We start from the raw sequence: 24,255 nt of genomic DNA, 5'->3' as shown, positions 1-24,255 counted from the left end.
AAAGTGATTTTTATTCCCACCCCTTCTAACTCCCCCCAGCATTTCATGAGCGTAAGTTGAACTTGAACATTGTCACAGCCTAGGCAGCAAAAGAGTTTGTAACTGTTGAATATGTTCAGGGGGGGTACAGTCTGAAGAAAGAGATTCAGAAGCAGGACTGTGAGGAAGCTGTCTGCTGAGTTGTGAGGATGAGACCAGAAGCTGTGAAGTCAGTCTGTTGGCTGCATACTGCATAAATGTAATTCCTGGAAGAAGGCAAATGAGATTAGAATTTAAAACTACTGAAGCAATCCAGTAGTACCCCATCTTGGGAAGCTTTTGTACTCTTATAAGAGGTAATAGTAATATTGTGTTCTCAAAAGAACATCCAAATTGAATCCTGGAACTTGTTTTTAAGAATTAATTTTTCACAGTCTGGCCTTCTGCTTATGTGGGGTTTTTTTTTGTGTGTTTTCTGTGTATTGACCTTATCCTTTCTATTCTTATTTATTTCATAAATGGGATTTCCAAACAAATAAAAGCCCCTAAGCAGAAGGCCTCACCCCTCTGCTCTCATAAGCTGTTTTCTTAAGTTATGACTGACAATTTTTTTCTGTATTAGAAGGACCCCAAGAAGACTTCAGATCTTACCGAACAAGAAAGAATACCCCCCAAAAAACCCATCTTAAATGAATGAATACTTCTCAGACCTGCTTATGTCATAGGACTAATACCTGATTGAGATTGTACATACGGGTTCTACAGAGATGTATTTCGGCTTCGTTGTAATTATTCCATCAGTTCTAGATTTAGGCTAGTATGTTTTCAGCAGAGACTGTATGAGTCTTATACGTAGTTATCCCAAGTCTGCTAATCTTGAAACATGAAATCGCTGATGATTACTGATGTAAATTTACAGGTTGTAGAGTTTATGCCGCACGAAAAGAATTTCTGCCTAAATTACATACAGGAATAGCCCTTAGCTCCAGTTCTGGTACTCACTTCTAAATTCAGAGTGGAGGGGTTTTTGTTTGTTTTGGGGTTTCTTTTTGATAAGGTGGTGTCAGTTTTCACCAGTTTTGCCCTTAGACAGACTCTGACACTTTGAAAGTCTAAAATGCTGCATTTAAGTTATCAAGTGAAAAAACTTTGAAAGTACTGTCTTTTCTGCTCAGTGCTTGATTGAAAAGATGGGCATGCACACAGGCTTGGTTCCAGCAGCACTTCTAGGCCAAATAGCATATGAGCACTCTTAAAACCAGTGCTCCTATTTCTCTATAACCCAGAAGAGAACAGCATCCCTGTTACGATGTGCTTGCAAGGGCAAATTCACTTAAATGTGTTCAAATACAAATGTGTTGAAGTAAAAGCAGTCTAAAAAGGACTTTAGTAGTCTAAAAAGGACTTTAGTAGTCTAAAAAGGACTTTTCCTTCATAGAAACACTTATTTCTTTGAATCTCACTAGTGTGAATGAGACATGAAGATGCTTCTCCGTAACTTGCTAGTGTTTCCTGATTGCTCAGGTTGCCTCAAGTGTTCTTGTTTGTGTAGGGAATTAATACGTGAAATTGCTCCATTTAAAGGGTTCAATTTTTAAATACCTTAAGAGTATAAACAAAGATTTATATTTTGTTTATATATGAGTACCTTAAACTTTCCTAGCTTTGCTATGGCTTTGGGAATAATAATTTTAGCACAGATTTGGGAAGGTGAGGCAGGCATAAGCCTGAGTCAGTAAAAGACTGGGTTTGTTGTTTCCTGTTTTATCAGCACAGTAAAATATGAATTGTCACTGCATATTTTTTGCATGAATAGAGTACCTTCAGTTTAGCAAAGAAAATCAGGAAGATGGCACATGGCTGTGAGGGCTGACTGTATGTTTTTGTACATTTGGAAGTGCTTTATTTCCTGACTACTTCTGTGTATTTTCCAAAATAATTAGGAGGATGGTAAAAACACCCTTTTCAGGCCATGTTGGGGTTTTGTGCATGTTCAGGAAGATGGTGAGTTCTTGTGATAACTTGGACCAGTCTGAAATGTAGTAACTTCATAGTGATTGAAATACTACTAGGTATATATTGCAACCGAGACTAACATGTATAAAGGATAATACATGTTTCAGAGTAAATGGATATTGTTTGGAAGAAGTTGAGTTGGGTTGCAGCAACTGTTCCATCCTTTTGTTAGTTCTTCATACTACCTTTTGTTCTACTTTGAGTGTAAATACTAAATTATACTTTCTGAGCAGTACATGGTGTTGTATTGATGTGATTTGTACATACAATTAGCTGTAGCAGTCTCCCAAGTTTTTTAACATTTTGAAGGAGAAATCTGTCCAAATATTTTTTTCCATATTTTTAGTGGAACTTTTGGGAATTATGGAGCTACTGCTGCTTGTGTAGACTCTGTTAACTGTAAGCTTGTGTTTAGGTGATGTTATTTCATATAATGCAGTAATAAGTAGATCAAAGTAAACAAAAATGTTTTTTTACCAGGGGAACATGAATGTGGCAGCTCTATTCAAAGAAATCTTACCATCCAGGAGGCAGCTGAATATTTAAAAGTAAGTGAATGAGGTATTTCTTTTCATTGGTTGCAAATAAGAATCATGTAAATTTTTCAGTTTGTAAGGCCCCTGCTTTCACAGCTAATGTATTGACTAAAGTTTGACTTAATATTGAATGTTATTTGAAAATGTTTGGGATTATGTCTTTAACACTTACAGTTTTTATTTGGGGATGTAGCAAGGTTTTGGGGACAGGAAAGGTGAAAGAAACTCTTAATTGCAATGGAAATGTAGACAGAAGTGCTTCAATAGTGTGCGGTCGTTTCCCCCTTTAGTTAAAACACCAGGGCATAATTTGGATTGATGTAGGTTGTTGACCAACATGAAAATAATAAGTTTATGAAACTCAAATTTCTAGAAGCTTCTTGAGAAATCAGTATGCTATGTTTTGAGACTGAGTAGAAAGGATACACTCTTCGTTTCTTTGGGAGGAGAAGCAGATGCATGGATGCGTGCAGTGGGCCTGACAGGCAGCAGCTGTATGGAGACACCATTCATTGATGCTTTAAATAGAAATGGTCAAAAAAGGCCTTTTTGTTAATTTGATAGGTGTGCAGAATTACGAAATCCCACTCTCTGCTGTCATTCTCGTCTCACTCCCCAAATAAAACATGACTCTTGCCTTGTCTTGACAGCTGTAGGGCTTATTTTAACCCACATTGGTGTACCCTTCAGTGGAAAACTACTTGAAGGTTTTAAAAGGCTGAGAGTGTAACATTCCTTTGATTGCATGGGGCAGGGGGGAAGAATAAGTTGACATGACTTTTAATGTAAAAATATATAGAGCTTTTACGTTTTGGCGAATGTATACATAGCAGACAGAAAGGGGCAGTGTTTAGAACATCCTGAAGCAGCTAAGCTGGATTGGGTTTGGCAATGATACTTGATACCTATTAAAACCTGTGCATCGGGAGGATAGATTGGAAGATACTAAATTGGTGCCAGATAACTGATGGTCTGTCACATACCTATCTATTGTGCTGAAAGCATGATAGTTTTTGTAACAGCAGTTTTAGCTCTGGTAAGCTCAAATTTCACATGAAAATTTGACATTTTGAGAGTAAAGTAGTAAAGTTACTGATTTTTTAAGTGCTTATTTAATTCTAGGGCAGTTAACACTACGTGAGGTTCAAAGGAAAAATAAAGATAAATCTTCTTGGAGAGTTATAATTTCAAGTACAATAGTAACTTCAATTTTTGCTTTTCTTTGTCTGCAAAAGAGCATGCAAGGCAAACTGTGGAGAAAGCTGTAGCTCAGCAATGAATGTTCTCCTGTGATAGCTGGCACCCACTAATTTGGAGAAGTCCATTTATATATAGTTATATCAGTTCTTGAGCTACAAAGCGCTGGTCTGTTTGCAGAGTAGCAGCTGAATTGTGTTTTCCTCAAGCGTCTTAAAATAAACGAACAAAAAGACCTGAACTGCTTTTATAGGACGCATTTTCAGCTGGGTTTGTAAGTAGCTTAAGTTTCAATAGTAAAGTAGACTTTCAATGAGCACCGCCTAGTGGCTGAATATTTTCCCTTGCTGCAGGTCAGCGTTGTTAATAAACAGTGAATGTGGCTTGAATTTTCTAATAGTCCTTAATTTGAGGAATGATAGCAAGTCTGCTAACCACTCATAGCATTAGTTAGATTCAGTTTGTGTGGTGAACACTTACACAAAGTCTGAAGCATCAAGAAGAAAACCATATAGTTTTAGCTACTCATCTGTGTAGTATCTGAATTTTATTGTGGCATAATAACTTTCTGGTTATTTATTAAATTACTCTTATTTGTCTTCTGACAGAATTTAGATCCAGAATATGAAAGTGTACTTAACACAGCATTACAGTGGATCTTGAATAGCGGGGAAGATGTTGGCATAAAGTAAGTGGTCTTTGTTTCTTAACAGAATTTCTTCTTCACTTAATACTGAATGTATCTTTTCTTATAAATACTGCATATTTTTGCCTAGGTGTCTTAGCAATGACCCTAATGAGAGGGACATAACTAATGTGACAGATGTGAAGTATTTGGAATCCACTAGTCCAAAGATGTCTTTCAGGTGTCGTTTTCGACGAGCCTTTGTGAACGTAACTCACAGATTGTCCATATTGCTTTTGGGTAAGTTAGTAAAAAAATCATTTATTTCTGTTCTAACTTGTGTTTATGTAAGTGCACAGAGAAAAGTAAACAGCATGTTTAAAAGTTTTTATTCAACTACAGATCTTGGAGTTCTGTCAGCACCTTGGTTATAGTGCAGTTTGTGCTTCTGTTGCACCACTGTGTTTTCACATTGATTGCTATCATCTGCTACTGCTGTCAACTGGATATGTTCATGCTTTGGGAACTCTTTTGCCTCCCAAAGCAATACCTTGTGAGTGTAAAAAGTTGCAGGTTGAACTGATCTGAAAAAGCAAAATGCTCAGTAAAAAGACATGATGGCCTTAATTTTGAGGATATTTCACTATCATTCCAGGAATTTTAGAAACATAACTACAGAAAAGATAATTTTTATAGTGTTAGGAGAAGTTGGATACCCAATATGATTGTCATCACAACTTCTTGTGTCTAAAACTATGTTGTAAAAATGTATTTACTCCTTCAGTAAAACTGACTAATTTAGGTTTTGATACACCTGTTGCATATCTAATTAATTGTTTATCCCTGTATCTTAACAGTCTCATGCTTATGAGAAAAAAACTTGAAACCTCCTTCAGTAGCCTTTTGATGAACCAAAAGAATCAGAGGCAAACTGTCCCAGATTGCCGTCTTTCTGATAATAGTCAATGTGAGGGTTGAACTGGGATGTGGGGATGAAACTGTTTCCAAGTCAACTACTGGTCCCATCAGTCATGCTGAGCTGCCTATCTCAACTTTTTTATCTGTAATGGAGGTTAATTTGAAGCACCTTTTAAAAAGTAAAGCATACATGAAGGTTAAATGTATTGTCGTTAACACTGATGTTGGCCTGAAATGGTGTCCCTCAGTCTCTTTTGATATACCAGTTAAGGTTGCCTTGTAATCACTGGTATACAAAACAAACTGCGTAACTGTAATTTGTGTGTATATGTGTGTCGAGGCTTTTTTAATTGTTAAGAGATCCTGAATGTAGTGTAGACTGTTAAATAACAAATGTTCTAGTCCCATTTAAAGAGTATTATACATCTTAATGCAGGTGTAGCAGTGGTCTGGGGAGTTCTGCACTACATGAAATACCGTTGGGCAAAAGAAGAAGAAGAAACGAGGCAGATGTATGATATGGTGGTGAAAATAATAGGTATGGCTTCTTAAGTCACATCTGATATATCTGCATCAGCTCTGTATAATCTTCCAAAGTACTGCCATTAATTCAGTTGCAGTTGCTTCCTGTTTAGTTGTTGGCTATCATGCTGTTAGATTTCCTGGTCAAATGTGTGGTTCATGTTTTAGTTTCTCTTTTTTTTTTCTTTAATCATCCTTTAAACCTAATCAGAGCTTTTATAACAATTGTAGTTTGTGTCCAATTTGGTTATAATAAATTCCTATTGACTTGGTCGTATTTTATCTTACCACTAAAACCAAATAAAAATGCAGGTGACATGTTGCTTTTTTAAAAATCTCTTTTTCAGCTCTCTTTTGGCTAAAATATCCAGTCCTAAAGCATGTGTTAGCTTTAAATTCATCCTTAATGGCTTTTCAGAGAAAAAAAAAATTTTTAATTAAGTCACTTTGAGCAGAAATTACTTTTCTAAAATAGACTGCATAATTGAGTTCTGAAATTCTGCCTTTCTGCTTGGAGCCACAATATTTTCAGTTGTTTGTAGGGTTTTCTTTCTGTTTTGGGCTGCATTGTTACTTAAATTGTCTTACTATTTTCACCTATAGCAATCATCATAAATATAGAGATGGTAGACAAATTGGAGCTGTTTTCCTGGTTTTATCATTTTCTACCTTTTTTGTTTGCAAATGAAGTTTTTTGGGGGAAGGAAAGCGCCTTATTTTCAAAGATGGCTGTCTTCAGCAACAGGGAAAAGTACCAATCAAGAGTAATTGCAAGAACTCTTTTTCCTTTATTCTAAAGTTATTCGGGGTACTTGGAGGCACTGTAGGTGGTTAGTTTTGTCTTGATTTGCATTCAGCATGGTTAGGAGGAAAAATGCTTCAAAATGCCAAAATCATCTTAACTACTGAAATTGGGAGGGTCTTCAGAGTAGCTGTTTATTGCCAGAATTGATATTTTTCTTAATATTTGCATGAACTACATAGTTCCCTGTTTCTCTTTTGGTGTCCTCAGGTGTTCTAAGAAGTCACAGTGAGGCGTGTTCTGAAAATAAAGACTTGCAGCCTTACATGCCTATTTTACACGTGCATGATTCTCTAATACCGCCTCAGGACAGGTATGTTCTCACTAGAAGTACTGAATTTCCTTTAAGTAAGGAAAAATAGTCAAAATAAATTGGTCAGTTAATTTAATGTCAGTAGGTTGCATACTATAACGTGTTGGAGATTCTTACTGACACCAGTATGTGTGGGGAAAATGTTGGATTTCTGTTACGTGATGGATCTCAGCTATGCAGATTTTTATAATTCTGACTTTGTAATTCTTCTTTTGATTTTTAAGGAGGAAAATGAGGAAAGTCTGGAATAGAGCAGTTGACTTTCTTGCAGCAAATGAATCTAGAGTTCGCACAGAGACACGAAGAATAGGTGGTGCCGAGTTTTTGGTTTGGAAATGGATGCAACCTTCTGCAGTATGTGACAAAATTTTAGTTATACCATCGAAAGTGTGGCAAGGCCAAGGTACTTTATTTTGCAAATATAATTGTTCTGATTTCTGCCTCATACTGGTATTTTGTTGCTTGAAGATGAAAGACTTGTATTCTCTCACACCTTTAAGTAAGAACTGTCAGTGCTATTTCTCTATTATCTTGTCTAGTAGACTGTGCATTCAGTGTCTGCCTTGTTTTCAAGCAAAATGAGCTTTTTGTGTTACAGTTACTGGAGAAATACAGCAGAGGGCTTGTAGCTAAAGTGAGTTGCTTGTTCCTTCGGTGAATTATAAAAAAAAATAAAATACTCTGTAGTTGGTCAAATTCTGACATCCCTTACGCTTACTGGAAGTAATGTTATTGGCTGTATCTGACAGCAAGTAAATTGGAGCTTGTAGACTTGAGTTTCCTACTGTTATCATTGAGATATCTAAAGACAGAGTTTGGAGGAAGAGATGTTTGTTTATTTGGAAAGGGAAACTGCTGGGACAAATGACTCCAGTCAGCAGAATGTGGATTTTTAGTATCTCCTAGTAGTGCTCCCTTTCTGTTAGAAATGGTTTTCTCTATTATGTTTTGTATTTGAAGCTCTGTGGTGCAGCAAAGCATTCTTTAAAGGAGGAAGCTGTTGTCATACATAGATTTTGCAGTGGATGGAGCAAAGTGGCAAGAACCCACTGGGTTTACAGTTGTCTGTCATCAGTGATCCTAGTTCTCAGGGTTTTGGGGTGGGTTTATATTTTTGCCAACAAAAAATGACATCAATGGTCATGTCTACTAGTGTCTTGAGCGTGAAGGTAAATGTTTAAAGTGAAATTTTAACTGCCAGTTGTTTACATTTTGTGACCATCTTAAAGAGTCAGTCTTGCCTTACTTTGTTCTGTATTATCTCTTCAGTGGGACTGAAATAAATGCTGTGGAAAATCCTAGTATGTAAACTCATCAGCTTATTTTGATGGTGAGGGAGGTGAGAGTGGGTGCTTCTTCAGTTTAGTTCAACTTTAAATCAAATGTTATCAAGGTTGTACCATGCATTATTTCTGTGGCATTGTATGAGATGCTGAAAAAAGCCTAATTAAAACAGACTTCCTGCCCTCCTTAGTCCCACTTAAAGTAAAAATTCCTACTGGCAAGTAACTGCACTCTCATCTATGTTCTTGAGTATTCTAATGTTAGTTTAAGTAATGCAAGTAGTAACAGGCTCTCTTCTTTTGCTTTTTATTGGCATACATTTTTGTTTGTAAGAAACAATGTGTTTCCTGTAAAAGAAGGTACACTTTAAAGTAGCCCCTTTCAATGGGATTATTTCCTTTCCAAAGACGGACAGAAGGAGCTTCTTTGCGGTCTGGAACATTTAACGTTGTAGCAAACTTGATCACCTGAGTAAAAGTACTGCTAATGTTTTGGTTTTGTCCCAGGCCACTTGCATGTTTTCATAAGTTCTGTGTATGCTTTCTGCCTGTGGGTCTTTCTGTGTTCCTGTAAGTGTAAAGTAAAACTGAACAATGCTGTCTGTCAACTTGAAAAGCCAAACATTGTGAGTTATTTGCAGATGGTTGGTATGTTATAGGACGAGGGTCTTAGTATTCTTGGGTCCAGTTTCTTTCTTGTCTGTGCAAAATGTTATGGTGGGTTATCATTATATACTTCTCAGTTACACTACTGGTTTTAGCATTATGTTGCTCATTTTAAATCATTCATTGGAAATAAAGACTCCTTTTTAAAATACCTTGTGAATACTACTGTAGGCTTGAGGTTCTTGAAGACAGTCATTGTCTTGCAGGAATAGGAACGTGGCATTCTGCTGTGACAACTGTGTTACATGATTTCAGTTTCTGAAAATTATAGTAAGATGTGAATAGTAACTTTATTACAAGAGTTGCAGAGCTTTTTCTTTCTAGGATATTCTCCATTAGGGATGTGTAGTGCAGAAACGGTGGGTTTCATCAACAGCTGCCTCTTCCAGCTCTGTAATACTGTCATGATAGATTTTCAAATGCTTTAATTGAACATAGCTTCTGCAAGCTAGGTACATTATAAAGCTGAACCTTCTATGTATTGTTCAATACAGGCTGTAGAACATGATCATTCCAGTTCTGGAATTTCTCATTTACTACTCATTTGCTCTCAGTTTTTGTTGTCCTGTTTGACCACAATATAAATGACTCCATAACCTTCTGTCCTGTGTTAGAAGTCCCGGGATGTTCCTGGATTTTCCTTGGTTTGGAAGACTTTAGTGTGTGATAGCTCAGGTGTTGCTTGGCTACATGGAATTCAAGGCTCTCTGCAAAACAGTGGTTTCCAAGACTTCCTAGAAAGACAGCTCCTGCAGCTACTCTTAAGTACCATCTGAATCTGAGAATCTGATACCTACTGTAGATCATTGTGAATGTGGACAGAATAACATTACCTTTCAGCTGTGGCTTTTAGCTGTGTGCTGCCTAAAGTATGTACTTAAGACTAGGCTTTCTCTGGAATAGGATATATGAATATCTATCCTATTTCATTCAGTTCTTTTAATAGCAACTTCCCTAGTTTTCTTGTTATGTTTGTAGTTAAGCAAAGATCTTTGAAGAACTGAAAATGCATACTTTACCTGTAATAGGGGGGCATGGAAATAGGGGTGGCTGAAAAGACATAGGTCATTTGGGCTCTGTACATCTTGGTAGTCAGCAGGCAAAGTCTATTTTCACATGCAAAGGGTCTTTCTGTTTTGTGTTCCTTGTACAAGTCTTGTACTTTTTGCACAGCTGTTTCTTTCCTGATGGTAGGAATTCTGTGTGTATGTGTCACTTGTTTAGTTTTTTTGAAGTATAAATCAGTGTTCATGGTTCAGTTTTGATGTTTGAATACAAAACTTCATAAATCTAACTACTCTTCAAGACTGCTAGGGCCTGAACAAACTCAGTACATATAAAATCAGACTGAATTCTGGGGTTTGAATCTTGTGAATAGATTTCAAGGTCACAGGGTTTTTAAGCTGAGATCTGATAGTGCTCTGTGGCAGATCACGATGCAAAGAGCATGCGCAATTGAAGAAGAAAGCCTCTTGACCTGTCAGTGTGTACTAGGATATTGGTAGATGACAGCATGCATTTTAACTGTGGGACCTATAGCACACATGAAGATCTAGGCTCTACTGCCTGCTAGCATCTAGACTTCAGGCATCACTGTGGCATTTTGTCCAGTATTTCAGAATGCATCCTGTGTTTTGACAGACAGTCTGGCATTTGTTTTCTTCTGAACTGGGCCACAATGAAGTCTGGTGCACTTCTTTTGAAATGTTACCCACTGCATACAGTAGATGTATCTGTCAAAAAAAAGAAAAAGGTAGGATGATGGACAAATGTGACTGTTTTGAAGCAGCTGACAGGATAATTGTCAATTGAAAAACAGTCTGGATCATGCTAAAGTGTAATTAAATCAATGGAGTAGAAAACAAATGTGTTCAGTTTGCTTTTGAGAGAACAGATACTATTGTCCTGTCATGCCTCTCATAACTGGAGCACTAAAGAAAAGTAGGTAGGCAGAGCTCTGACATGGCTAAGTTAACAGCAATAGCTAAAGTTCCTTGACAGCTCTGGAGATGAGATAAAGAGGTTCTCTGAAGTACCACATCTAGGGTGATATTTCATCCTGCAGCATGGAAGATAACCTGTTACCTTGTGTGAATGACACCCCTCCTCCGTGGCTTGTAGGAATATAATACTTTCTCCAGGTGAAAAAAAAAACCTCAACCAAACAAAACAAAGGCAAACCCCAAACCATCCAAGCAAAACAACAAACCAAAACCAACAATAATAAAAATACCCCGACCCGAAGCCAACCCTGTCCTTAACTATTGCAAGAAAATTCTGTATTTTCTGGTGGTTGTAAAATGCTGTATCCATCCTATGCTGGTCTTCTACAGCTGAACTTAACTGTATTAAAGCCAGATCAAGTATGCTCTTCTCCCTTAATAACATTTAGTAGTTTTTATTTCAGTCTATTTCTTGTTTACTGAAGAGCCTGGTGTTGCATTATGGACTTTTAACACATCTTTTTTAACTAAAGATTTGTTTTGTTCTTGCTTTTGGTAAGAGGGGTTAGTACTTAAATACATTATAGTGATCTGTGGCTTAGCACGAATGAAGCTGCTCTTGAGACACATGGCTACCTATACTTGATGCAAGTCTTCAACTTATCTGGTGCATCAAATCCACATCTAAAGATGTGGGCTCTCTAATAACCCATTGTAGTGATACTGGGGAATCCCTTTAGCAACAGTACAGTATTAATTCAAGAGGTATAGAAAGCTATGCTACAATTTCTTAATGTTCATTTTGAAGTGTGTGCAAGAGCCACTTTCATCATAGACATACTCCAGTCACAGTGATAAAGAGCTTGAAAGCATATGCTTTTAGCTGCTGCTGTTGTTTGAATCTAGAGTGATACAGTCATCTCCGGTTTAAGATAATAAACTAAAGTACATTATGATTGAAATACAAAGTGACTTCCTTTTCTTGAAGCTGCTTGCTAGTCCCCAAGGGGCATTTATGAAAGGCCTAAGAGTTTCTTGTCAGTGACTTGTTGCAAAGTTGTGCTTCTGCTTTCTTATTTCATCTCCACCTTTTTACCCTCATCTTGGGAGTCTTGCTCTTAAGACCTGCTTAGGAAAAGAAATAGCAGGTAAAGTGCTTAGTTAATGATGGGGTAGCTTAGACTGTTGTCCCACAAGAACATCTGCTTATGCACTTATTGTGAGGAGAATATTTTGTATGCTCCATACCAGTATAATTTTTCAAATAATCAGTATTGAAATCTGAATCGGCTTGTGTTTTAAACTTGCTCTTTTGGGGGGAAGGGGAGAATTAATTGCTACAGATGGGCAGTGAAGCTGAAGAGATACCCGTTAGCTACAGTGTTTTGGATTTTGCTGTGTAGGTACAGCACTATTTTAAACTTGTCTGTGTCTTGCTTAGCCTCCATTTGTGGTCCCAGTTCTGGTATACATCTTAAAGCTTATTCCTGTGCTAGCATTAATTTTGTGCCTTACTGATTTCTGTGGCCATTCCCCCCCCCCCGAAAAGCTCCCTCCAAGTTGCAAAACTTTCTCTTAATTTACCCTGACTTTGAAACATTTTTGTGAAAAAGCAGAATTCACCTTTATTTTTATATGCTGCACTGCTCTGGGCACACTTGCTCTACAAGTATAATGTTCCATTGAGTTGGTGGCAGATTGGTTTTGTGCTGGTAGTATGTTCTTGGCTGAAGTCAGCTCTGTAAACACCTGAGATCTTACAAACAGGACATCAAGGTTATTAGAAATTGGATCAGGCAAAGCTCAGAGATGTAGCTGGAATTCATAAACAGCTTGCAGAAATGCTGATCCTCTGGGCCTAGAGTCTCTGCAAATAACTTCCCCATTCTTTTCATCCTTGGGTTAAAACCATGTGCTGAATAAACCTAGCCATTAACAATCAGCACATAATTTCCTCAACCCCACACCTTTTCAGGTCCAGGTCCATGACTAGGCTACCCCAGATCACCTTCTCCAGCATGGTGTGGTGCCCCAGTGTACAATATGCTGGTGACATTTCACCCCCCTTGATCTGCTGGAGCCAACCTACATGAGTGAGGTAAGTCCATTTATTTTTCAATGTTGCTTAGTTCTGTAAAGTTTTTATTGTATACCCTATGTGCAATTTTTAATCAAGGGCAAAAAACTTTACAAAACCATGTGCTATTGAAAAAGGACTTTTTCCTTAAACTATAGGGAGCTCAGAGATAGATGCAGTGTCACCAGCATATTTAGAAAGCTATTCATTCTTAAGGAAAACCAGGCAGTTGTTACAGGTATTGGTTACTTGGACTCTGTATATTCTAATAAGTTCCCCAAATAACTAAAAATGTTGTTTGGTAGGTCCTGTATTAGACTTGGAGGTCACTTTTTCTAATTTCTAGCTGGTAATTGTATTTTTTTCCCTCTTGGATGTTTACATAAAGAGCAAGTTTGTCTATGCTGTATCTGCAGGCAGTGAGTTTCCTCTTGGTTAGTGCTTGTCTATCACATGCTAGGTCTTCCACATGACAGTATTTCTTGTACATGACACGGTTTTTGTTCTGGTGACATATAGAAGAGCATTCGTGTATTTCAGACATGCTTGCAAGATTTTCTGTTAAAAGGTCATCAGTAAGGAGGACAGACTTGTAGTGACACCTGTCCAAAAGTGAGACTTTAAACACTTGAAGGGTAACATCTTGAGTGTCGAACTTTTGCAGTGTAAGGATTACAAAGGAGAAGCATTAGCATTGTTTTGGAGCATCAGTTTTCTTATTGAGGTTCTTAATCTTATGTTTGAACTCTTCAGTCTATTAATCTCAAGTCATCAAAGGAAGACTTCCTTCAAGCCTTGAAAGTTGTTTTACCAGCGTATCCCCTTCCATTTCTGTTGCTGCTTCGTTGGCCTTTCTCAAGGCATGTGACTACCTTACCTGTATGTGAAGGGCTCCTGTATTCGTCATCTGGTGGCGCAGTCTGTTCAAACTCCTACAAGTAGAAGACTTTAGAGAAGTTTGGTTTAGAACTTCAGAATGTATTTCATGGGATTGTTCAGCTTCGAAAGCGTTGCTGTTATTTGTAACTTCCATTTTTCTTCTTCCATCTGTTCTGTGTTTCATTTCAAATTTCTGTGAGCTTTTGATCACATATGTAGAGCATTTAGGGTTACAAAAGCGCCATCCTTGTAGAGTGCTCTTTGACAGCTGTTACTGCAATACAGATGCAATACAAGATTCACCTAAATGTCACCCTGCTTCTCAGTCAGATGGGCAGTAAATTGCCTCAGACGTGGAAGAAACGAAAATTCATCAGGTAGTTAAAATTGAATGGTTAACCTGTAGCTCTTAAAATTTGCTCCAGATGTTAAGAATATCTGTGTTTTCATGGAGATGTAACGCAAATACTTTCTCTTCAACTATATGGTATTTTTTAAAACATCCTGATTTCTTCCATGTACTGTGGCCTGGACATAAGAGGGTGCATTTTCTTTTTAAATGTAGAAGTTGTAAACCCAAAAAAGTCAGTTAAGTATGGTACCTTTTCTTCAGCACAGAAGACTATGAGAAACTTGATTTGCCTGATGCTTTTTCATATATGCAGGAAAGTATTATTCGTAGCAAAACCATCAAGGTATTAATGTCTGAAGTTGATACTTGTTAACTAGATGGTATTATGACTGTCAATACTATTAAATTTGTTTTTCTTTGTAGCGTTCCATCTAGATAGAAGAAATTCACCACCAAACAGCTTGACACCATGTCTAAAGATCCGCAATATGTTTGATCCAGTTATGTAAGTAAATCCAGTTACCTGTCTGTATTTCTGCATTCATTTGGAAGGGTCTGTGTTTATTCTGAGAGGGGTTTGGAAGAAGTGAGTAAACCTAAATACCCTGAAAGAAGCAAATAGGTTGTACAAAAAAAAAAAAACCAACAACCCAAACAACTCTTTATCTTAATATCTGGGAGGTGTCTTTCATCCTTTACTGTCTTGCTTTGTGTCTTTGGGTCACTTGAAGTGTGGTATTTAGTCAAACTGCTTGGAGCAGCAACTGATCTTTCTCTATTAGTTAACTTTGTAAACGTTCAGTTATACCAGCTGACAGGGGAGACTCCTGTGGCCTAACAACAGACTGTAAGTTTCTGAAGTATTGCTAATGATTCTGGGGTATTTGGACTGTCATATGAGCTTACACAGTTTGCATTTAAAAGGCTGAATTTCAGTAATATATTACTTTATGACAGTGTGGCTGCCTACTTTTGAAGCAAATGGATTTTTGTAGTGGGAAAGCTTTAAAAAACCCACAAACAAACTAGTGCAGAGTACTGGCTTCTGATGCTCAGCTGTAATTCTAAAGTACTGTGTATGACTAAGTAACAAGCCTTGTTTGGCATGCCAAGGGTTAAGGAAGAATAATTTTTTGTAGTGTTTTAAAGCTTCATCCACTCACTGTCCTCTTATATCCCTACTGGCTGTGGACTAGGTCATGTTAGGAGTTGGGGACTAACACATAGGTTGTGCTAGCTAATAATTTTTAATCTTTAAAGCCTTGTTTGTCCAGTGCAAAGAGATAGAGGGACTTGACTCCTCTGAAAGAATTCCCTTCCCTGATGTGATTATATAAGGGCAAAATGCTGTACTGTCTTGCAGAGTAAAAGTGAGAAGCTGTGGGACTGAAGAATATGAGAAGTTGAGTGGAAAATAAAAGCTATTGCTACGAATAGGGAGTAAAAGGAAGTAGGAGGGGACACAAGTGATTGCAAAGTTTGCATGTGTTTCTTTAGCACTTTCACTTCAGTTTCCAGTTACACTTAATTGCTTTAGTTCCTTGCCTTACTAACTAGAAAGCTGATCACTAATTTAGCTGAGGACAGTGTGGACCCCAGCTGTGGCTTCTTTCATAACTTCCAGGCTGCAGTAGGGTGATCAAGACTGAAACTTCAGGCATTGTGCTGGAGGCCAACTGACCCTCCTGCAGGAGAATGAAATAAAAGATAAGATTTGCTGAGAATTCTGGGTGAGATTAATGTCCTTATTGTCCTTGCTACAAAGGAGACTTCATGAGCTATATTGGTTAGTCTGAGTAGTACTGGAATAAATCTGTTCCTGACACTTCAATACTTATTGGCATGCTGGATTGGTTACCTTCTTGTTTCAAAATGTTAGTTGTTCACAATGGCTGTGGTGGAACCAGTAACTGAGGTGCTATTTTTGTCAGGGCAGTCTAACTTCACAGGTTTTATCTTTGCTGTGAACTTCGGTGTTTTTCAGTACTGATGCACTCTATGCCCAGCAAGTGCATTAAAAAGTAAAGAATCGTTATAGACTAGGATTTGTTCTCTTTTGACACTTCTCTGTAGTGTCTATGTCCAATTAGCTATTTTAAAGCTTCTAATACATTCACTTTTTGTAGACCTTTTCTTTTGGAAGTTGACCTAGGTCTGCTATGGGACTACTGAATTAGAGTTGTAGTGGGATATTTCATCCAATTCCATATTGCATCCCCTAGCCCATTCCTCTTCCAAGAGCTGTCTTGCAGAGGACTGCTGCTTAAGGAAGTACTTTTTATCACAATCTTGGAGTAAACTTTAAAAAACCAACCAACCAAACCCCCTAAATAAATGAGCACAAAACCCCACCACCCAAAACCCTCAGTGCACGACAAACTACTTTATTCAATTGCTTATGTCAAAAGAGGAAGGAGATTTATGTTCTGGTCCCAGATCTAGAAGGAATGAACACAATCACTGATGACCTGAAATGCAGAATATATACCAGTAATGTGATTAGATTGGCAAGTACCGTTTTGACATTTACCGCAGGGGCAAGCTATGTTTAACAAAATCGTTTTTTAGCTGCTATTTCAGTCAAGCTATTGTATACTAACAGTAAATGACTAAGTACTTTTCAACAATATGCCAATAGATGGTAAAAGCAGCCATCCGTAATAGAGGGCTTTTCTCTTGACCTGAGAATTGTCTGGGGAATATACCAGTTAATTTGTATTAGTGCTAACAGAGTAAATAATCTTTCTACTGCCAGAAGTCAGAAAGTTTACCTGGCAATTATGAACCCTCAGGCCACAGCAGCAGACTTAATTTTGGGCGTATGTTCTAGTCATTTACTATGCCATCCACAAACCTGTTTTTTATATTACCAGTCTTAGTCATTTGGATAAGCCCATTTTAGTGTTTCTGCGTCTACCACTGAAGTTTTTACTAAAGAATGGTTCATAAAGCATGGATAGCATTCCTGCAAGACTCATTGACAGCTACTGAAGCATACATGTTCAGGATCAGGGAAGGACAAGTCATTCAAGGCCAGGTTGGACGAAGCCTTGGGTGAGATGGTTTAGTGTGAGGTGTCCCTGCCCATGGTAGGGGGGGTTGGAACTGGATGATCTTAAGGTCCTTTCCAACCCTAACTATTCTATGATTCTCATTAGGAGCCTATTTCATTATGGGAAATCACAGTTAGTTAATAACTCATAATGTTTCATGTCCCAGGTCTGCAAAACACCCAGAAGCAAACTAGATTGAGAATGCCCTTCTACGTGATTTGCAAACAGGAAATGAGCATTTGGGGGCAATGCACTGACTTCAGTGTTTTGGAAGAATGCACAGCAAAGACAATTGCTTTTAACAAAATGATCTCTACTTACTATAGCTGGCTTGCTGCTGATGACAGCATGCTTCTCTAAACTGTGGACATGAGTCCTGGGCTGGGAGGGAATCCACTGAAGTAAAGGTTTCATGGAATTGTAGAATAGTTTAGGTTGGACGGGACCTGTAAAGGTTTTGGCTTTTGCAACTTGGAATGACTTAATTTCCCTAACATCCGGTGCACAGCATGTCATTTAGAAAATACTGTTGTTCACACAGTCAGAGGAGGGGAAGGTGACTTGTATAATCCCTTCATTTTAAGCTACCTAGCAAAAACAAAACACTTCTTTCTTCCAACCTGAGTAGGAATCATCTTCTAACTTTTATAGGGTTTTAAATTATGTTTCCCACTGGAAAGTCTCTCCCACTAGGACCTTCATTTGGATCTTCTTTGCACCCTTGTGTCCCTTTTCCACGTTTTCCTTGTTTGTATATGATCTGCCTTTGTAAGGGGCATCAACTGGAAAGCCTGATCCTCTGACCAATCAAGGTCAAATGACAGAAACAAATCCGATATTCCTTGTTGCCAGAGTCCCTCACTTGTTGTGTTATGTCCTGCTTGACAGGTTCAGGTAACATCCCATACTAATTAACCTCCCTGTGTACAGTCCATCCCCCGCCACATTCTTTTTCATGAATTAGGAGGAAAGAGAATTAAGTATTTCAAGAATTTTTGGTGTTACGTAGAGAAAATTCTTTAGAACTACCCAAAGCTCGTGATAGTATTATTGAAAGAATAAGTTCATTGTTTTTTGTGTAAAGACTATTCAGGAAGGCTTAAAGGCGTATTAAGACTGTTGAAATTGTTCTTTCTCTGCTTAGATTTATTAGGATAAGAGTACCTTCACAAACATATATGGACTTGTGTCTTTTGTAATGAAGTACCTAAAGACTGATTAACAATAAAATATTTTTTTGTGAAAAGCCCCCCAAATCAGCATCTGATTTTAACAACTACTTCTGGATTGTCTGAGTTGACATGTTCTATCAGTACCCTATGAGACAAATGCAATTTGATGCTTTGTTTGGGACAGTGAATAGCTATTTCAGTGATGAACAGTGCATGAATAGCTAAAAAGCTCTGTCAGCCTGCTGAAGCCTGACATGTCATGTTGCTTCTGTGGCTGCTGGTAAAGGTGATCCAGTAAAGGGGCAGAGGCCCTTGTGCTGTTGTCTTCCTTTGCTCTTTTCCCATTGCAGTAGGAACAGCTTAGAAGTAGCCTACTCCTTGGAACATCAAGCTTGTCCAAGCAGGTTGTAGGAAAACAAGTTTGAGACTGCTTGCTGTTTCAGACAGGAAGGTGATGGCAGGCTGCTGGAAGGGGAGAATAACTCCCCTTGTCAAAATACAGATTATTCCTTTTGATTCTTAGAGTTGAGTTTTCTAAAAGTGGTCTGTAGGACCCGGTGTACTGAATATTCAATAGCTAAAGTACTAAATCTGTCCCAAAGGCGTTGAACAGAAAAGGGTGTCTAGTTACAGAGAAAACAGACTCAGTGGGGAAGGATGAGATTGTTGTGAATGTTAAAAACCAGATGTGCTTAATTAAACCTTTCATTGTTTGCATAGGGAAATAGGTGATCACTGGCATCTAGCAATTCAAGAAGCAATTTTGGAGAAATGCAGTGATAATGACGGAATTGTTCATATTGCCGTTGACAAAAATTCGCGTGAGGTTAGTGTCTTCCCAGTGCCGTGTTAATGCATTGTTTATCCCTGTCTGCTGGACTTCAAAAAACCCAACCCCCTCTCTTTGTTAATTGCAGGGTTGTGTATATGTCAAGTGTCTCTCTCCAGAATATGCTGGAAAGGCTTTCAAGGCATTACATGGCTCTTGGTTTGATGGTAAGAAATGGGGGTTTGTAACAAAACATGGGTGGGAATGACAGAAGATGGGTGCAGTTGGAATTCTTTTACATGGTGAAATGTTTCATATATAAGTTATTGAGTTGTAACAAAATCTGGATCTTTTTAGTAGCCATCACCTAGTAAACTTGTTTCAGTGTAATCATAGAGCAGTTAAGGTTGGAAAGGACCTTAAGATCATCAAGTTCCAACCCCCCTGCCATGGGCAGGGACGCCTCGCTCTAAATCATATGTTTGTGTGTATTACGTCCTGAAGCAACATGTAACAATACTGAGCTGGAAGGCTTCTCTTTTCCTGTTTCTTTGCCTTATAGGAAAGCTGGTAACGGTAAAATACCTGCGGCTAGATCGGTATCATCATCGTTTTCCCCAGGCTCTTACTTGTAGCACTCCACTGAAGCCATCGAACAAACACATGAACTCTATGTCACATCTGCGTCTTCGGACAGGCACAACTAATTCTCAGGGAGGTTCCTGAGAAGACTTTCTACAACTGCTAGGACTGTTACTTGCAACAGGGAATTTCCTGTTCGGCTGCCGTCTTCCTTTTTTAGTGCTTTTTGTATGTAATACTTTAATGAATTAAATAAAAGTTTGAACGTTCCAGAAATCTTGTTTCCAAAGGGACTTAGCAATGAGGCAGTAATACTGAGCTAACAAAAAGAAGAAGAATTGCTTCAGGATGTTTTCCGGGGCTATAGTAAACCAATGCATTTAAGTTTTGCATGAGGAATACCGACTTCATTATACATTTGCAGATGTGGTGACTGTATTTTTGCACCAAGAAGTGTTTTTTGATAATACAACAGCATGGAGAAAAGATGACTTCCTGTATTTCCATAGTTTCCTGTGAAATAATCTTGTGGGTATTTTGTAACAACCAACCTACAGTTCCTGATGGTGAATAAGTTAAATTTTATTTTTCAGTCAATATTAGGATTTATTTTTTTTGTTGCTGTATAAGAATCTTTTCTGCAGCTGAGGGATGGGGAAAGTTAAACTGGCATTAGTGGTTGCATATAAGTGAGAGGGAAGACGAACCAGATGCGGATGTACTAGGTTTTGTATATAAATGTAAATGCTGGTGGTGGCAAAAATGGTTGTGTTCCGTGAGGATGTCTGCATTGAAGCAGTGAATAAGCTTCCTATTTTATTCAAAACCTAATGTTTTATATGGTTTTGGCTGTATTGTGACAAGAGGCCAAATACCTTAAAAGTGTTAGATACAGGTTAAATATCTTTTATAGGTTTTATATTAAAATAACTGACTATGATTTTGTGTGAAAGGTCTGATACCAATTGTAACAAATTCAAATTTGCGAGCAATAAAGAAGCAATTGGCAGATACTGGAAAAAATATTTTGTGAAAAGCTGTATTTATTATTACAATTGCCAGGGCTGTGACAAAATACCATTGGGAATAAGTGACTTTCCCAATACATGACATCTTGTTGTAATGAACCAGTTACCTATTGACATTTAAAAAGGTACATGCTTCCGTGCAGCAGTTTTGGCTGATGCAAACTCGAATTCTGGCTGACAGTAAACCTTGTGATTCTAAGCTTGTAAATTTACTAACGTTGACCTAGAAGTACAAAATTGTTGCTGAGAAGCATAGTTGCAAATCTGAGATTATTGGCTTTACTAATCCCCACTCCTACAACAGTTTTACGTAATTATCCAGTTGAATATCCTGTAGGAGGTGAGACTGGAAGCACACCAGTCCCACAAACTTTACCGAAACTCACTTTACTTTGTAGATACGATGGATTTGCAGCATGAACTTGCACAAATAATGCACGTTTTTTCTTATGGTTAAGTAAACATGATGCACACTATTCTGCAACAGAAAATCCTCTTGTGCCTTACCTTTGTGCTTTTGTGGGCACCATGTTTATTATTGGAGAGTTTGTAAACCGAAAAAAGATTTTAAATCCTCAGTTTTATGTCTCAGATGCTAATGAATGAGTATATATAATATATAATCAGCCATGCAGAATCCTACTTACCAAGGACAAGTACATATTTTTGATGGGTAAGTAGATTGTGCCAGGTCTGGTAGATTTTGATGAGTTTTACTATATACATATATGTATATGTATAATATACATGTATATGTATTATATATGTATATAAACTAATTTTGTTGTATTTGATGTGCATCATAGTGATCTGTTAACCTGACCTTAGTGACCCCATCTTGTGACCTGTTGCAAGAGTGAATGTACAAATATTTGTGGCATTTTAAAAGGTCGCCTCGATGCAAATGCACCTATCTTGCTTCTTAAAGTATATTTCTTGTAAACACTGTACATTTTATTATTGTAATATGTACTATTATGCAGCTTATTTTACCTTAAACCTGTTAAGTTGACCAATGCCCCTTCCTGCAAGACAGAGGGGAATGTGTATAATAACATTTGAGGAAATTCAGATGTTTGTTGTAATTTGTCACCCTGTCCTGTAAAAACAAACAAAAAACCAAACCAAACTCGAATTAAAGGTTTATTAGGGATTTTTATATGTGTCTCACCTAGATAGTTGGGTGTCTTTCTGACTTGGATACTGTTTTCATCTGGGGGCGAGGGGAGGGCATGAATTCATCACAAATGCCTAACTTTTAATGTTTATTAGGATTGAAGCTAAACCGCTGCTACTGCGAGCTGAGCTAATCGCTGAACTTCACTTAAATGTCTGTCAGCTTGAACTTTGTCTGGCTTTGGACGTAGGGATTGCATAATTCCCTGTCGTTACATTTATGCTATGCTGCTCTGAACTTGTATTTGAAGGGTTGGGGGGGGGAGGAAGACCAAAGAACGGGGGTTTAGGTTCATGATTTATGAGTATTTGCTCTCTCTGGAAGGAAAGTGTAGCTGTAGCTCTACCCCTCGCTCCCTTTTTGCCCTTGGCCGATACAGAAAGCGGGCACTAGGGCCTGTCTCCATTCCCCTGCCCGTCAGCTTAGAGCAGCCGCTCGGTCTGCAGCCACCAGTGGGAGCCACGGGCCGAAGCCGTCGCGCCCCGCGGAGCCGCGCCTGCCCCAGCGCGACACCCCGCCGGCAGCCCAGCAGGTACGTGGGGGCCGCGGCCCGGCTGCCTCCGCTCCCAGCGGGGGTCCCGGGCCTTGAGCCCTACCCCCCCCCGGCCCTTTCGGAGCGGCTGGAAAGCTATTTCCAAGGTGGACCCTTCGTATTAAAGGGCAGCGGCTCTGTCCTGGCGAGGCGAGATGGGGTTCGGCCCCCGCCGCCGGCTGCCCGGGCCCAGGCCGACCCTGCAGCGTGCCGGTGGCCGCCTCCCGCTGTGCCGGGCCGTGCGCCGGGTGCCGCGCCGGCTCCATGTTCATATTTGGCGTTGGCCGCCGGTGCCCAGGAATTTCCCGTCATGCTCCCCGGGCGGCGGGCCCGTCACCGCGGTCCCGGGGGGCTGGGACCGTTCGCTCGCTTGCTCCCTGGGGCCTCTCCTCATGCGCGCTGTGCCGCCGCTGCTCCTCTCCGCGCTCTGCCTGGCGCTGGCGGCCGCCGCAGGAGCCGCAGGTAGGAGCCGCGCTGCCGCGGCTGACAGCTGGACCCCCGCCGGGCTCCGCGGGGACGGGGAGGGCGGCCGGGCCGGGGGGCTGCGGCGGGCTGAGGGGAGGAGCGGCCCCTGCGGGGACGGGGGGAGGTCGGGCCGCACCTGACGCGGCTGTGGCGGAGCGTGACGGGGCGGGCGGGGAGCGGGTCGCCGCCGACGGGCATCCCGGGGCCTGGCCGCGAAGGGGAGCGTGGGGCCGGGTCTGTCCCCGTTTGACGGAGCGGGCCCCTGACGGGGTTTGCCCGGCTGTGATGCTGTGGAGTGCCGGTGGCCGCCGCATCGCCTGAGCCCGTAGCACCCGGTGTCCCGGGCTGTGGGTACCGCTTGTGACTCAGAAGAGAGGTAGATCGTTTCTGGGGTATAGCAACACGGCTGGCGGGGTGAAGCGGCCGTTCACCGGGTGCGCAGTTAGTTCATCTCTGCTGCGGTTCCATGCTCCGTGAATTGTGCTTCATTGGTCAAAAAAGGAGCCTAAACTTAATACACGCGTTCAGAATTCGGTCGTGTTTTTATAAGAGGGCTCGGGGCGCTCACTGTGTTTGTTTTGTGCTACTGACAGATACAACCGATGCAAAAGATACATTCTATTTCTTGCTGTCCCCTTTCCAAGCTTTATTTGGATATAGAAATGACACTGTTAAGCTTCCTTACATTTGACAAGTTTGCTATAAGTGCTGGCTTTTCTGCTTGAGCTGAAATTCCAGTTATCGTCCCTTCAGAATAAAGATGCGATGAGCTTAAACAGGGGTAACTGTGTGTTGAAACTATCAAGTCTAACGGCAGATGTCCACAGATAAGGCTAATGCCCACTGTTCTCTAGTGATAAACATCTGATCTCTGTAAGAGGTCTGACCTTAAACACAGCTTTTAGGGAAGCACAGAGCCTTACATTATATATGTTATCCTTTCCATAACATTCTATATGTTATACTTTTATTTCTTTAAGCTTGCTGTTGGTACTGGGCTGGTTCTGAAGCTGCACCCTCCTCGAAATGCAGATGTCAGAATGAGGTATCTGCAAGAGGCAGATCTTTTGCCTTGCCCATGTGGCTTGTTTATGGCAGGCGGTCTGTAAGTGGAAGAGCCGGCTCCACTCCCGCTCTGGCACGGTGCCGTTCAGCTGAATCCAGTGTTTGATGCTTAGAATTCACCCCGGTGATGTTCTTGCCCTTGCTGAATTGACACGAGTGCTTGCTGTCTTATTTGCCAGGGATTCCCAACTTTTTATTGCACTGCTGCGTGCCTTTGCAGTTTGTCATGATTCCTTGTCTGCCAAATTTGGTTGGTAACGGTGCCCTTTAAGTCTGATTCTGGAAGTAGTTTCCCTGTGGCTTG

At 39.7% G+C, this 24,255-nt stretch overlaps 2 protein-coding genes across 6 annotated transcripts in view; both read left to right on the top strand.

Annotated features, from left to right (window-relative positions):
• LEMD3 (LEM domain containing 3) overlaps nucleotides 1–21,871 on the top strand; it is a 51,741-nt gene extending 29,870 nt beyond the window's left edge. The window contains exons 4-13 of one of the 3 annotated variants that reach the window (XM_061348498.1): nucleotides 2,476–2,543; nucleotides 4,337–4,416; nucleotides 4,505–4,653; nucleotides 5,708–5,809; nucleotides 6,806–6,908; nucleotides 7,133–7,311; nucleotides 14,532–14,613; nucleotides 19,054–19,159; nucleotides 19,251–19,329; nucleotides 19,665–21,871. In XM_061348498.1, coding sequence (XP_061204482.1) covers nucleotides 2,476–2,543; nucleotides 4,337–4,416; nucleotides 4,505–4,653; nucleotides 5,708–5,809; nucleotides 6,806–6,908; nucleotides 7,133–7,311; nucleotides 14,532–14,613; nucleotides 19,054–19,159; nucleotides 19,251–19,329; nucleotides 19,665–19,828 — 1,112 coding nt within the window. In that variant the 3' untranslated portion in view covers nucleotides 19,829–21,871. Of the gene's footprint in view, nucleotides 1–2,475; nucleotides 2,544–4,336; nucleotides 4,417–4,504; nucleotides 4,654–5,707; nucleotides 5,810–6,805; nucleotides 6,909–7,132; nucleotides 7,312–12,775; nucleotides 12,899–14,531; nucleotides 14,614–19,053; nucleotides 19,160–19,250; nucleotides 19,330–19,664 lie in introns of those variants that run through there. The other 2 variants (XR_009724745.1, XR_009724744.1) reach the window with 2 other exon arrangements.
• A 416-nt stretch (nucleotides 21,872–22,287) lies between these two features.
• MSRB3 (methionine sulfoxide reductase B3) overlaps nucleotides 22,288–24,255 on the top strand; it is an 85,208-nt gene continuing 83,240 nt past the window's right edge. For 2 of the 3 annotated variants that reach the window (XM_061348504.1, XM_061348503.1), the window contains exon 1: nucleotides 22,654–22,883. In XM_061348504.1, coding sequence (XP_061204488.1) covers nucleotides 22,686–22,883 — 198 coding nt within the window. In that variant the 5' untranslated portion in view covers nucleotides 22,654–22,685. Of the gene's footprint in view, nucleotides 22,422–22,653; nucleotides 22,884–24,255 lie in introns of those variants that run through there. The other variant, XM_061348505.1, reaches the window with a different exon arrangement.

Source organism: Neopsephotus bourkii, unplaced genomic scaffold (genome assembly GCF_033783945.1).
Source record: "Neopsephotus bourkii isolate Nb327-2 ecotype Australia unplaced genomic scaffold, CSIRO-AGI_Nbou_v1 NB_359, whole genome shotgun sequence".
Taxonomy (NCBI): Eukaryota; Metazoa; Chordata; class Aves; order Psittaciformes; family Psittacidae; genus Neopsephotus; species Neopsephotus bourkii.
The sequence above is the reverse complement of the archived record's forward strand: the minus strand, read 5'-3'. Positions and strand labels throughout refer to the sequence as shown.